This window comes from Anser anser (genome assembly GCF_964211835.1).
Source record: "Anser anser genome assembly, chromosome: 1".
NCBI classification, from domain to species: Eukaryota; Metazoa; Chordata; class Aves; order Anseriformes; family Anatidae; genus Anser; species Anser anser.
Genome location: NC_139720.1, coordinates 197,364,528 through 197,379,985, shown reverse-complemented (window position 1 = coordinate 197,379,985; position 15,458 = coordinate 197,364,528). Strand labels below are relative to the sequence as shown.

Genomic DNA, 15,458 nt, shown 5'->3' with positions numbered 1-15,458 from the left:
GTCATCTGTTTAGTTTGCGTCATCTGCCTGCTTCTGTACCTTCTCAACCTCTTGTACATCCCAAATACATTCACTGGGGAGACAGAAAATGCCTTGATGCTGTTCAAACACTGTTCAGCAATAGATGAAACATTAGCGTGTTAGGTGCATTGTTTTGCTCACAAACCTAAAACATAGCACCATACAGCTGCTGTGGCAAAAATTAACTCCTTCTCAGCCAGACCCAGTACATGTATATATTTACTGAATTTTTGTTGCTCTGATACTGTTCTTGAATCTGGTTGATTGGATATCTGCAAAAAATAAACAGTGTTTATCTGTTTCATGGTAAGCATTTGCTTCTGTGTATCACATGATCACGTCACATCAAGATGTTCTTTAAATACATTAGATACTATTTTCCTAGTGCTTTACTGTTATTATATAAACAGTATTAAAAATCAGCTGCATTTAGACAAATAATCTGGGTGTACACAATTGATGATTCTTATGTTTTTATTCACTGTCTGGATAAGCAGCATTTATTGATTTTTTATGTGTACACATATGTATTTTTAATCCATTTGAATTTAGATTTTTCTCCTGTTTCAAGAAGCTGAAGATAAAAACAAACTTTTGCGAACTGTGGCTGGTGCAGGTTTGGACACTATCAGTAACCTGAGAGCTACATGGGATAAATTTGAATTAATGATGGAAAGCCACCAGCTTATGATAACAGAGCAGGTAAAAATGAAAGTTTAGTATTTTATGTAAAAATAAGAGTGAAAATGTAAAATATGTAAATGTAAAATATGTAAAAATAAAGAGTGAATATGTAAAAATAAAGAGTGAATAAGTCTGGAGAAATACTTTTTCTTGAATTATATAAAATCCATAAATATTCTCAGTTCAGTGTTTACACCAACGTTAATGACTTGAGTGTCAGCCTTTATGGGAAGAATACTTAGACTGTTTAAACAATAGCTACGTGAAATTTCTATAGAACCGATGCGGAATGAATGTTACTCTGTCCTTCTGTCACAAAGAGCCACCTAAATACAGAGATGGCTTAGTGAATGCAATGGGTAGCTGAAGAAAACAGAATAACAGTTAAAAAATAACATTTATTATTTTATCATGCTTTTAGTACTGATGTTTGGTGGGTTTTTTTTGTTCATTTGTTGTTTTTTTCCCCCACAATTTGGCTAAACTATGTGCAACCCTGTAAGTGCCAGTCCATTGGCATACCACTGAACTCATTTGTTGTATTACTGAAGATAACAACATGTGATAGAAATACAGCAATTTTTCTGTGTCCAGGCTAAATAGACAGTATAGGCCAAATAAATAGTTCTTAAATACCAGCATAAAAAGTTAGTACCCCTTTTTTGAAACAAAACCAGAAGAATAAAACTGAATTCTTTCTTAGGGTATTACATAAGAAGTTGAAACAATGCAGTTACTTTGATTTTGATTGGATACTTAATGTAGTTCAGACCCATTGAAGGAATTCCATTTTAACACTTGCTTTACAGATTGAAATTATGAAGGGAAATGTGATGTCACATATTAATACATATCTCCAAGATCTGGAAAAATTTAAAGCTCGTTGGGATCAGCTAAAGCCAAGTGATGATGTCATTGAAACAGGTGATCACGATATGCTTGAGAAAAGTGCTCAGATCATAAAGGAAAAAAAGAAAGAATTTGATGAACTTGAAACCACGAAGGAAAAACTCATGTATGTTTATTTCTCTGTGTATGCTACTTATTAACATGTGGATCTTTTGCAGTAATTGTATCTCAGAAAATATTAACTAAATTTTATCACAACAAATGATATAGGTAATTGCATTTTCTTCTTATTACATGTTTTTTGTTCATTTTTTTTCAAGGTTCTTTTTATTCATTATATAACAGAAATTTCTTGAACTGAAGTTTTTTTTTGAAATGAAAAGTTGAAGAAGTGTCTTAGGCTTCCAAGTAAAGGAATGTGTAAAGTAAAGGCTTGATTCTGACTTTTGAACTTCTCACCAAGAGGTTTGCCATATTGGCCCAAGAAAGGGGAGTTATTGCTTCAGTCCTCTTACAACTTAAGTGGGCTAGAGCTCACCTCTCTCGTTTCTTGAGCAAGTGTCTTAACCACTAGTCTGTTGTGCAAAAGGAGAGATTTTTTTTTCCTCTGAGTGCCTACTTTTCAGTAAGTTCATCATTGGATATCCTGAGTGGACAAAGTTTTCTATTTCAATTCTTAGCTTGGCATTTAAATATGTAGAAAATAAAATTAGCATGTTCTTTCTTCCTAAAAGGAAGAAACAATCCATTCAAACTTATTTTTTAACCTTTTTTGGGGGGACACAAAATAATTCATTTCATAAATAAAGAAATGAAAGTTTATGGAAAATAATTGTGAATATGGAAAAGATTGCTGTATAAGAAGGTTATGCCTATTATTACTTTATAAAAATGTATAATGGAATAACATAGTGTATGTTACAATATTGTTTTTATTCAGTGAAGAATGCCATCATTTTAAATTGGAAGAGCCTGACTTCTCATTGTCAAAAGTTGTATGTCAGGATATTAAGAGTTGTGCAGGAGTCTGGGCTTTGTATGAAGAGTTTTATCAAGGTTTGCAGGAGAAAGCCAAAGAAGACTGGATTACTTTTAGGTATGATTTTGTTACTTTATTTTTCATGGACACTTATGTGTGGTTATAATACTATGTTATGACCATTTCTGTATTTAATTTTAATGCAGGAGTAAAACATACCTTTTTGAAGAATTTTTGTTTAACTGGAATGAAAAAATTAGGAAGATGGAAGAACATACTGTAATGACAGTAAAGTTGCAAAAAGAAGTGGACAAATATAAGGTAAAATGCTAACTATAAAAAAGTATCTAAAATCGAAAGTGTTCTGGTATTACTGGGTAGCATACTTCATCATGTTGCTCATTAAAAGCTTTAAACTAAAACAGGTTTGGATTAGATAAGAAAGAAGTACTTTAAAGTTCTTTAGTACAAGGATTACAATTTACATGAGCACACACTTTACAATGAGTTTTCCTGAGCAAATTCATAAAAATTAAACCTAGGAATTGGAAGGGGAAAAAAAGTGCTTTAGTTGAAGAACGGTTACAGAGTGAGAAGAAAATTAACAATTAATTTATTAATTTGCATAAGCACAAGATAGATTCACATATGAATTTTTTCCATAGATGATAATTCCAATCCTAAAATACATCAGAGGAGAACATCTTTCTCCAGACCATTGGCTGGATCTCTTTCGCCTTTTGGGTCTTCCGCGAGGCACTGCGCTTGAGGGGTTGCTGTTTGGAGATCTGCTTAAAGTGACTGATGCCATTATAGAAAAAGCAATGGAACTTAAGGTAGGAATAATGACATGTAAAGGCACTGTATTTTTATTTTATGTTTTATCTAGTATTCTTTTGTAAATGCAACAGCATCTTTCCATAGAATATCTTGTTCTGTATGCATAATTATATTTTTCTCTTATTGTAGAAATAGAATTTATCTTTTATTTTTGAATGACAAGTTTATTGCAAGCTCTGTAGTTTCAAATTAAATGTATTTGTGCTTATAAATAGGATTTGAATTGTCGGGCCCAAGGAGAAGTTACAATCAGAGAAGCATTACGTGAACTTGAACTCTGGGGAGTTGGAGCTGTCTTTACATTAACAGATTATGAAGATAGCCAAGGCAAGACTATCAGGCTTATTAAAGACTGGAAAGACATAGTCAACCAAGTTGGAGACCATCGCTGTCTTTTACAGTCCCTCAAGGATTCTCCATATTACAAAGGTTTTGAAGATAAAGTGTCCATCTGGGAGAAAAAAATGGCTGATTTGGATGAGTTTTTGCAGAATTTAAACCTAATTCAGAGGAAATGGGTGTATTTAGAACCTATATTCGGTCGTGGAGCCCTGCCCAAAGAACAGGCTCGTTTTAGCAGAGTTGATGAAGACTTTAGGTTAGTGATATACAATGAAGCTTATTTTCTATAGTATCTTTTGCAATATGTAGGCTACAGTGTTCTTCATGGTGAAAATATAAGGAACATCTGTAATATATATGGCGAAGAAATTCAAGAACAGAAATTCAGGAGGTATAGATGCATGGCTGTGTGTAAGTCTGAACAGAATGGGTAAGACATAGATTTTGTTTAGTGGAATATATGTTTCACATATAACGGAATTGCATGAAACATCAGTGATCTTGAACAAGGCATGCAAACACAAGATTAGTCTTGTGAAATGAAGCGGAATTGTTTTTCAAGAATCATTTCTTGCTGAAGAGAAATGCTTTGCTATGAAAGTACAAAGATGGGCAAAAAAGGTCAAACAGAAGGCTTATTTATTCCAAACAAGTTGTGGAGATAAGTAGGGAAGAGATTTCAGCAATGTAGAAAGATATGTACCATTACCTGTTCTGATTTGAGTTAAAATGACTTCATAAAGGGAGATAAAAGTCAAAAATTTAATTTTCTTGGTTTTGGATGGAGATATTTTAACAAAAAACAGTTATTAAATTACATTGATGTAAATTCTGAACTGTTTCATCATAGATACTGAAAACTGAAAGTTATATGTCAGATATTTATCCAGTTTACCTTTGCCTTAATTTTTATTAAATAATTGTGTGCATACGCCATTCAGATTAAAACTGAATGTAAAACTGGTAGTTTTATGAATTAATCTTTCTTTTTTTTCTTTTTTTTTTCTGTCAAGATCTGTTATGTCAGATATCAAAAGGGATAATAGAATAATATCACTGAATGCCCGGACAGGATTAAGAAATACCTTAATCACCCTGCTTGACCAGCTTCAGAGGTGTCAGAGATCTTTGAATGAGTTTTTGGAGGTACAGCTGACATTAGTTAAGTTTTCTGTAAAGAAAGTAAGTTTGAATTTAGATCAACAACAACAAAAAATCTTTTGTTTTTATACAGGAAAAGCGCTCAGCATTTCCAAGATTCTATTTTATTGGAGATGATGATTTATTAGAAATTTTAGGACAATCCACGAATCCTTCGGTTATCCAGTCTCATCTCAAGAAACTTTTTGCTGGTAATGCAATTACTCTTCATTTGTGAAATGCACTTACTTAGAAATAAATTTCTTCAAAACTAAATAATCTCTTGCAGATTTTTTTCTCCCTTTCTGCTACGAGACCTTAAGGATTTAATGTTTAAGACCTTAATGATCTATGACTTCATTGCCATTTTCTACTTAATAGGCATTAATAGTGTGAGCTTTGATGAAGAATTTAAATACATAGTTGCCATGAAGTCAGTAGAAGGAGAAACTGTGCCACTTAGAAATAAAGTTCTTCTGTCAAGTGATGTGGAGGTAAGAAAATTTGATCCAGGTATATTTCCAGGAATCTTTGAGAAGTTAGTTTGCTATGTAACTAGAGCTTTTTTATCTTTTTTCCAGGTGTGGCTAAATGGTTTGGCTTTGGAGATGAAGGAGACCCTAAAAAAAATGTTACTTGACTGTGTTGATGCTGGAAAAAAATCACAACGTTCAATTGATCCATCGCTCTTCCCTTCCCAGGTAGTAGATGATCCAATAGCACCATTGTGTAGTCTTAGATATAACAAAAAAGTTATTTTTGAAGGCTTATAAGGAAGTATACATATGGATTTGGAGGAAAACTCAAAACAAATCCCAAATTCTATTTATTCATATGGAGAAATTCTTTAAAATGTTCTTTCTTATAATTCTTCTGCAAACATTTGAAATTCTGAAGTCTTTTACATGGCACCTGATTTAACATCCAATTTATTAAATTTGATGTAAATCTTGATCATAGTTAGTAGCTCCACATCTAACAGTTACTACTACGATGTTGTAATGTTAAAAAGAAACCACTTTCTGAGTGTGATTATAGTGTGATTTCTAAACATTACCCCTATAAACAAAAGCAGGCATGAAAATGGACTTGTTTTATGCAATTTGGACCAGCAGCACATGTTACTTAGTTACTGTTACAAACCTTCCGACTGATATAATTGGTGGAATTTTGTGATACAGTTCTTTCCAGTTCCAAGTTTGACTGAATCTTTATAGCTCTCACAGTGTTTTTCCAGTGAACTTAAAGTATTTGAAACATAAGTGGTGTGTCGAAACCAAAAGACAAAATATTGTGTTAGCTGGTCAGTAATACAGAAAGTCAAAGGTGCTCCTGAGCCTGTGGCCTTAGTGTGCCTAAAAAGTGTTAGTTTCTGTATTACACGTCAGTTACGGGGAATCAATGCTTTTGACAATTTTGGTGCTATGTGTTGTAGAACAGCTAAGGAACTTGCTGTATTAGATTACATTGCAAGGTTTTGCTAAATTTTGTCAGGTTTTTAAAGGTGGCTGTATTTGTTCTTAAGAACATAGCAAATGTATCACTTCATTTAAAAATGTGGTAAAATACTTCAAACATTGATAATATTTTCATAATAAGCAATAATAAATGAGTTGAAAAACTTTTTTCCTTTTTGTCTTCTGTATTATAAAATATAATTTGAACTTTTTCTTCCAAAGATTCTTTCCTTGGCAGAACAAATTCAGTTCACCGAAGATGTTGAAAGTGCTATCAAAGACCACAATCTTCAACAATTAGAATTAGAACTCATGGCTAAACTGGAACATTATACTAGCGTTGATACTAGTATGGAAGATAGTAGCAATACAGGTACAAAAATGATCTCTAATATATAATACCTGACAATGGCTTTATAGTTCATTAGCATTTGGCATTCTGTTTATTTAAACAGGAAATTACAAGTTACCCACCTATTTTTGCCAAGATTAATGTATTTAATATTTCAGTGAACAACAGATTTTCATTTAGATGAAAAACTATCTTGGAGCTTTTTCATATTTGCTAACATAGGTGATTTATATAATAAAAATGAATATAATTATATATATAATAGCTAAATATAAAAATTAATATAGCTGTATATATAGAGAGCGCTCCCTCTCGAGATCCTTCCTGCACTCCCACTCTTCTGAGGTAAAAGCTCCACATGCATCAGTTTTCGGAGCTTCAGCATATCACTTAACAGATTGTGCCTCACTGGTTACTAAAGAGGACATAGCTGAAAACACTTCTGGAATAAACTGCTTTCTGGAAAAGCCTCTATCTCTGTTGAGCATAGAGGCAGACAAAAATCATGTGGATTAGGATAGTCACCTGTCTATCAAGTGAAGTCATATGATGATTCTCTTCCTCTGTCAGGATCTCATTTTATGCTGATTAATAATCTTTCTGTGTATAATTAAAACAAGATCTGAATAAAATCAGTTGATAATAGAAAGCAGCCCAATGCACTTGAGAATGGCTAATGTATCTTCCTTAGTATTCTGTTATGATGTTTTTTTCCTTTTTTTTTTTGTGGTTGTTTGCAGAATCGGGGATCCTTGAGCTCAAGCTTAAAGCTTTGATTCTTGATATTATTCATAACATTGATTTGGTGAAGCAGCTAAATCAAGCTCAGGTTCACAGTGCTGAAGACTGGGCTTGGAAAAAACAGCTGAGATTTTATATGAAAGACCAAAAATGTTATGTACAGATGGTAGATGCTGAACTCCAATATACTTATGAATATCAGGTGTGGTATTCTTAATTTTTGTTTGGTGGCTTTTAAATATGTATCAAACACTTTCTCATTTCACACGTGCTGCTAGTTGCCTTCCAACTGTTGCCATATTTGTTTCAACTTTATTGTGTCCATAGCGTCCATTTTTAGCTCTTGATATTGATGGGGTAAATGCAATGGTTGTATGGAAAGGATTTCCAATACAGTATCATGTAAATACTTTCTAATATGCTTGCTACTTTGATTAAAGTGCAGATACATATATACATTTGATTTGACCCCTTTTTCATTCCCTTTTAAATACATTTTCTGTAATTATATATATAAAAAAAAAGCTTTGACATTTTATATAAAGTCAGGAGAACTTCATAATTGTGAACAAATGCAGATACTTAGAGATAATCTTGGCAATTGTGTTATCTGTTTACCTGTTTTCAAATTATTTTTTTTATGAAAGTAATTAATGAAATTACATCTTAACTAAGTTCTGTGCACCAATCCATATAATTTGTTTTGTTTCTGCAGGGTAATTCCCCCAAACTTGTTTATACACCTTTGACAGATAAATGTTACCTAACTCTTACTCAGGCCATGAAAATGGGCCTTGGAGGCAACCCTTATGGTCCAGCTGGAACTGGAAAAACAGAATCAGTAAAGGCCTTGGGTGGACTTCTTGGAAGACAAGTATTAGTCTTTAATTGTGATGAGGTGAATATAGTCCTGTATAATTTAGTAAATGGATAGCTATTCACGTACTTCATAGAACAATATTACATTCTAAAAATAATGATTTGTCAGGTTTCTTCTGACATTTTTTTAATAGTTGGGAGAACAGTCTTCTATTACTTTTTTGTTATTTGAATTTTAATAGTATTCTTTTTAATTTTAAGGGCATTGATGTGAAGTCAATGGGGCGCATATTTGTGGGTTTAGTGAAGTGTGGAGCCTGGGGCTGTTTTGATGAATTCAATAGACTTGAAGAAGCTGTACTATCTGCAGTATCTATGCAGATTCAGACAATTCAACATGCCTTGAAGAAACATAGTCCTTCATGTGAATTGCTTGGCAAAAAGGTACATCAAAACTTACTTATTGTTTTCTTACAAAAATAGTCTTTAAGGAACTGGGTCTCTACTAACTTAAAGACGGCTACCATAACTAAACACAGTATATCCAACATTTCTCAATGCTGTCTTGTGACAATATACTATTACATTTGTACGTCTAATGCCAGGTTGAAATGGATCATAATTCTGGAATTTTTATCACTATGAATCCTGCTGGAAAAGGTTATGGAGGAAGACAAAAACTGCCTGATAACCTCAAACAACTTTTTAGGCCAGTAGCTATGACTCATCCAGACAACGAACTCATTGCAGAAGTGATTTTGTATTCAGAGGGCTTTAAGGATGCCAAAACACTTGGTAGAAAATTAGTGGCTATTTTTAATCTAGCAAGGTAAGCATATTTTTTTTTTCTTAATATGTTTGTAGTTCTGTTCCCTACTGCTTTTATTTTTGCATCGATCGTTATGGTTATTTTCCTTCAATGCTGTTTCTTCTCTGTCTAGTATATGCCAAATCATGACTGTAGGGATACAATCTACACACAATTTCTGATAATTTTCTGTAATATTTTATGACTTGGCTATTGTGGAAAGCTGTGTGTCAGAAACAAAGCTAGCCATAAAAGTGCAGGTTTGGAGTCATCTGAACTTTTACTTTCAATACAGCCCTTAAATCTGAATGGTGTTCCGTCCAAATCTCTGTAGCTACTACTTTTAAAGACTTTTAGAATAAAAATATTGCCATTTATTGGGAGTTCAGGTATGAAAATAACATTTTTAAAAGCATTTTAAATATCATTAAAATCTCAATGCATTAAAAATCTCAAGGTGGCGAAGTACTGCTTCCCTATTGCCCTCATTAAGGATGAATATAAGCATATGACTGCATGATTAAGTGTTGTGTATTTTGATTCTTGAAGTAATTGAAATGCAAGTGACTATTTGGTTATAAGTATTCACATCAGAGAGAACAAATTTATAAACTACTGGAGATTTTAGTTAATGCTGCTAGAGATAATAATACATTAGCTGCTAAATATGCTCTCTCTGAAGATTTTAGGGTAATATTACAGATATTGCATTACAGATAGTGCTACAGATATTCATTTATTTTTCTTCCGCCCAAAACCATCTTGTGAGCATAGTCATTGGCCAAAAAAAAAAAAAATATTCCAGTGCTGTTGCCTAATGATTGTTACAACATTGCTGTTTTTAAATTTAGGGAGCTTCTGACACCACAGCAGCACTATGATTGGGGTTTACGAGCACTGAAGACTGTTCTGAGAGGCTGTGGCAGTCTTCTTCGTCAGCTGAAGAAAAGTGAAGTAAAGCAAGAAAGTAAGATTGACCATGTCAAACTTTTGATTATTTGGGGTATTGTACAGATACCACTGTCTGTATCTTTCTTGATCACTGAAGTTTTGAGAAGCCATGGCTTGGATCTAGAAACTATTTAGCAAAGAAGAAAAAACACCTGTGAAAGTCCTTCTTTGTCAGGAGATTACAAAAGACTGATGTCATATTCTAGATTGAGCTTTTATGTGATAAGGATATAGAGATTTTTTTTTTTTCTGGGATGATCCTAAATGATTCTCAGAAACTGTTATTTTCACTTTGCTTAGGTCAGGAGTGTTGATCCTCTGATGCTGTCATTATTCATCAATCATCGGACCATTCTGATTTTATTTGAGGTTTGCTGTAATAGTCACATGGCAAAAAATAAGGATCATATTACTTGGATGCAGATTGGTAGACAGTAGTAGATACAAGGACAGATAGAAATAGTAGAAAGTACTGGATTATTGGATTGGATATTTTTTAGATAATTTTTATTTTTTATTGTTGTTTGGGTGTTAATTGTGTGGTAATTAAGAATGGAAGGTGGATGAGCATTTTATGTCTTTAGGACAACAACTAGTGCTTCTTGTTCACCTAAACAGCGTATGTTTCACAGAATCATCTAGGTTGGAAGAGACCTCCAAGATCACCTAGTCCAACCTCTGACCTAACACTAACAAGTCCTCTACTAAACCATATCACTAAGCTCTACATCTAAACATCTTTTAAAGACCCCCCAGGGATGGCGACTCAACCACTTCCCTGGGCAGCCTATTCCAGTGCCTAACAACCCTTTCAGTAAAGAAGTTCTTCCTAATATCCAACCTAAACCTCCCCTGGCACAACTTTCGCCCATTCCCCCTCGTCCTGTCACCATGCACGTGGGAGAACAGACCAACCCCCACCTTGCTACAGCCTCCTTTAAGGTACCTGTAGAAAGCGATAAGGTAGCCCCTGAGCCTCCTCTTCTCCAGGCTGAACAACCCCAGCTCCCTCAGCCGCTCCTCATAAGACTTGTTCTCCAGACCCCTCACCAGCTTCGTTGCCCTTCTCTGATCACGCTCAAGCACCTCTATGTCCTTCTTGTAGTGAGGGGTCCAAAACTGAACACAGTACTCGAGGTGCGGCCTCACCAGAGCTGAGTACATGGAGACTATCACTTTCCTAGCCCTGCTGGCCACACTGTTTCTTATGCAAGCCAGGATGCTGTTGGCCTTCTTGGCCACCTGAGCACACTGCTGGCTCATATTCAGCCGACTATCAACCAATACTCCCAGGTCCTTCTCGGCCAGGCAGCTTTCCAGCCACTCATCTCCCAGCCTGTAGCTCTGCTTGGGGTTGTTGCGCCCCAGGTGCAGGACCTGGCACTTGGCCTTGTTGAACCTCATGCAGTTGGCCTCAGCCCATCGGTCCAGCCTATCCAGATCCTCCTGCAGAGCCTTCCTTCCCTCGAGCAGATCAACACACGCACCTAACTTGGTGTCGTCTGCAAGCTTACTGAGGATGTTTGTCCAGACTATACTCGTAGTTTTTTAGAGACAGCTTTGGTTTACAAATCTTGCCATGACAAATGGTCTGACAGTGAGTGGTAAACAATTTGTAATTGACTTCAGTTTGGATCTGCTAAAGGATTACCAATGATGTGTTTTAGGATACATTTCTATCAATGTTCCTTGCTATGACTTTTTTTTTAGCTTCATGTTTAGAAATATGGAATTTCCTGAAATTTGTTTAGTTTAAATTATAATTTTCAGTAATCCCCATGAGAGGCAAATTGGATAGGTCTTGTTTATGATATAGACCCAGAAATTTTTCGTTTAATTTCATGTCTTTGCTTCAGAAACTTAGAGTATTTCTGTCAAATGGAGTTTCCTGTTTCTTTGTTTACTTCTATTGTTCATCCAGAATCATTTGACATGTCAGAATTTTGGCCATGCCCTTAAGCATTGCTTAAATTTTGTACTGCTTGCTTTGCTGTCTAAAACAAGTTCCTTAATGTCGAGATTTTTTCTCTTTATCACGGTATTTAGAAAATTTGCCTATAGAAATATTTGCAATTAAAATGTTGTCCAGAATGAAGAAGCTTGAACTTTATCCAAATCCTGGAAGGGTATACTAGTTCTCAGACTCTGGAACATTTCGGGGAAAGACACAGAGGAAAGGGAGATTAAGGAACAGACACTTTCTGCCCCTTGGGTTGAATTTAGGTTATAGTGCATTCTTTTTTAGGGCAATCATGCTTTCAGAAGGAGGGCAGAAACAAAGGATGACTTTCACCTGTATTTCCTAATCCCACTCTCTACAAAGAGAGATTTTCCGTGAGAAAGTAATTTCATTAGAAAAGCAAAAAACAGAGATCAGAGCCCTGTGCCTTTCCCGTTATAAATCGTTATTTTTCTGGCAGAATAAAGCTTTTCTTGTGGCTGTTCTTCTAGTCCCAAAACATTTACATGTCAGTGGTACTTCAGATTTGAGAGGAGTTGTGGAGAGTGTTCGGTTCTGGAGTATTTGTAGTTAATTAGGATGCACTTGAGAGATGTGACTTCAAACTGCCTCTGGCAGAGGAAGATCTAAAATCCAGGTCCTTCGTTTCTTACATGAATCCTTTAACAAGTAGGCTATTGTGCACTGCTGTTCTTAGTGCTGCTTTAATTATTATGCTATTATGTAATATCTAGGCAGTATCATAAGCATCTCCTGTCTGCATAGAATGCACTTGTCAGCATATGATACTTAGGATGCTTACAGTGAGGCACTCGCTCATTTAACTTCCAGGTAGGGTGTTACAAAGACTGGATTGTAGTCTCCACTGTGATTCTACCTTCAGTGTTTTAGCAGTGTGGGTTCAAGCACTGATACATTGCAAGCAAAAAAAAAAAAAAAAAAAGCAAACAAAAAAATAATCTGGCTTCTTTCTTTTTATTTCCAGTTAATGAAAGTCACATGGTGGTTCAAGCTTTGCGGCTTAATACCATGTCAAAGCTTACGTTTGCAGACTGTGCACGATTTGATGCACTGGTTAAAGATGTCTTCCCTGGCATTGACTTCAAAGATGTGGAGTATGTCAAGTTAACTACAGCTTTGAAACAAGTCTTTGAAGAAGCACACCTGGAAATTATAAACACTCAGGTAAACATCAACCACAACAGCAAAACAAAACTAGTTATTCAGAGTTAGGACTAATCAATATTACATTTGTTTCATTTCCTTCTACTTTTGAATGAAATCTTTTATTTAAAAAAAAAGAAAAGAATAACTGAAAGTTAGATTGTTTTTATCTGTATAAATCAGATCTGTATGGCCGAAGCATGGGAGATCAGTTGTGTAACTGAATGAAAAACAGTGCAAGAAAGCTTAAAGATGTGAACATGTGATACACAGTTTTGTTCAAGTCACGTAGGAATTCCTATGAATGTTTTGGACAATGAAAGAATTAAATATGTGAACACTTGTTTTTATCAATCATTTCTTTATCTCAGCTATATTTATTTATTTATTTATTTAGAGCTAGCTAAAATTTTGTGAAAGTTTTTTTTTTTTTCAGGAAAAAATAGTATCCAAAGAGGGCTGATATTCTCATATTAGTAATTCAGTGAAATGCTTCTAATGTGCAAAGTAAGTTTCTTGCTGCTCTTTAGTATCAGAATTTGAACTACTCCTATGAATACCTATTATTTTGAAATTATAGAAACAAAGTGACTGCAAAATATATTGGAAAAAACATGAAAAAAGTACAGGATTGCTTTAGTTATACTACTTTACATAACCTTTATTTCTTTTATTATCTAGATCAAGAAGGCTTTGGAATTATATGAACAACTATGTCAAAGAATGGGTGTAGTTATTGTAGGTCCAAGTGGTGCAGGTAAATCGACACTTTGGCGGATGTTGCAGACAGCACTTGGTAAAACCGGCAAAGTAGTGAAACAGTATACTATGAATCCGAAAGCTATGCCTCGTCATCAGTTGCTAGGCCATATCGATGTGGATACCAGGGAGTGGTCTGATGGTGTGCTAACAAATAGTGCTCGACAAGTGGTACGAGAACCACGAGGTATGTTTATGAGAGAGTATATGGATCATTGTGCTTAATTTACTGAATTGTTTGTTTATTTTCAATTACATTTTTACAATACATTATTAATAATTTGTGGATATTGTAAATTAAGTAAAACTCTTGGTGATTGTCGTACTGGAGAATAGACACTGGTATGCACTTTCTAGCTTTTATGACAAGAAAGCAAAATTAGACATCAGAAGGTAATGTGAGGAATATATTTAAAGAGCCTATATATTAAAGTTATAATGAAGGAAGAGTAAGAAATAGTTTTAAAGTAGCCAGGGGCAGTATTCCCTAAGTATTTTTCTTGGGTTTGATATTTTATTTTTGTGTCTGGAAATAGATACTACTTCATGGATAATTTGTGATGGTGATATTGATCCTGAATGGATTGAATCCTTGAATTCTGTTTTGGATGACAACAAATTGTTGACTATGCCTAGTGGGGAAAGAATTCAGTTTGGCTCAAATGTCAACTTTATATTTGAGACTCATGATCTTAGCTGTGCTTCTCCTGCTACAATATCTCGAATGGGAATGATCTTTCTGAGGTAGGTCACAGGGTATTGCATACTGTTAAAGTAGGTAAGTATTCTTAACTTTTCTAGAAGGATATTCTAAACTGTATGGAGTGATTGAATTACTTCAGTACACTTAAAAAGCAAATCACTGAGAGAATTTGCTTTAGGTTGCACATCCCTTTTAAGCTGTGCTATTAAAACCTTTTTGGCTAATCATACTTGTTGAATGAGAAATGCTGGATTGATTGTGTGTGACCCTTGGAGATCCAAAATAATTGGTTGAAAGTTCTTACGTTACAGTCTTTCCCTGAACTTTTCCTGGAATGTTTTTGTTCCATTTGAACCCATCTATGTGAAGATGTGGAAATCTTATGTTTGTTTGAATCTTGTTTTTTTTTTTTTGCTTTGATTTAGTGACGAAGATATAGATCTTAATTCTCTCATAAAGTCTTGGCTAAGAAGTCAGCCTGAAGAATACAGATACAATCTTGAAAACTGGATTGGGGACTATTTTGAAAAGGCTTTAAACTGGGTTGTGAAGCAGGTTGGTAACTGAAGACTTGATAATTTTTCAGCTTCTGTTAAAGTGATACATTTATCTAGTTTAATACTGACAAGATCATTCATATTCTTTAAGTTAAAAAAAAAAAAACAATGCTTTTTTGCTGGCTATTTTCTTAATAAGATTAGTACTGGAACCATTCTAGTCCCTGTGAGTTTATAAAACCTGCTTGCCTTATGTAAATTTTTGAAACATTTAATAAATTTTAACTGGTTAAATTCATGTATTCCTGTGAAACTAAATATCTATCTTCAAATTTCTACATTGGACATTTATTTGTATGTTTTCAAAGATTTGAAAGATATGAATGTCTAAG

General features: G+C 34.4%; 1 protein-coding gene across 8 annotated transcripts in view; it reads left to right on the top strand.

Annotated features, from left to right (window-relative positions):
* Window positions 1–15,458, top strand: part of DYNC2H1 (dynein cytoplasmic 2 heavy chain 1) — a 165,806-nt gene that overhangs the window by 21,758 nt on the left and 128,590 nt on the right. For all 8 annotated transcript variants that reach the window (XR_014588123.1, XR_014588124.1, XM_083848651.1 and 5 more), the window contains 20 exons: window positions 574–723; window positions 1,515–1,720; window positions 2,495–2,650; window positions 2,740–2,854; window positions 3,199–3,369; window positions 3,589–3,971; window positions 4,729–4,861; window positions 4,950–5,067; window positions 5,237–5,349; window positions 5,437–5,556; window positions 6,535–6,685; window positions 7,405–7,607; window positions 8,121–8,303; window positions 8,486–8,668; window positions 8,830–9,053; window positions 9,884–9,999; window positions 12,929–13,128; window positions 13,789–14,053; window positions 14,403–14,610; window positions 14,995–15,124. Coding sequence is in view for 6 of the 8 variants with exons in the window: in XM_083848651.1 (XP_083704777.1) it covers window positions 574–723; window positions 1,515–1,720; window positions 2,495–2,650; window positions 2,740–2,854; window positions 3,199–3,369; window positions 3,589–3,971; window positions 4,729–4,861; window positions 4,950–5,067; window positions 5,237–5,349; window positions 5,437–5,556; window positions 6,535–6,685; window positions 7,405–7,607; window positions 8,121–8,303; window positions 8,486–8,668; window positions 8,830–9,053; window positions 9,884–9,999; window positions 12,929–13,128; window positions 13,789–14,053; window positions 14,403–14,610; window positions 14,995–15,124 (3,528 nt within the window). In the remaining 2 variants the exon portion in view is untranslated. The remainder of the gene's footprint in view (window positions 1–573; window positions 724–1,514; window positions 1,721–2,494; window positions 2,651–2,739; window positions 2,855–3,198; window positions 3,370–3,588; window positions 3,972–4,728; window positions 4,862–4,949; window positions 5,068–5,236; window positions 5,350–5,436; window positions 5,557–6,534; window positions 6,686–7,404; window positions 7,608–8,120; window positions 8,304–8,485; window positions 8,669–8,829; window positions 9,054–9,883; window positions 10,000–12,928; window positions 13,129–13,788; window positions 14,054–14,402; window positions 14,611–14,994; window positions 15,125–15,458) is intronic.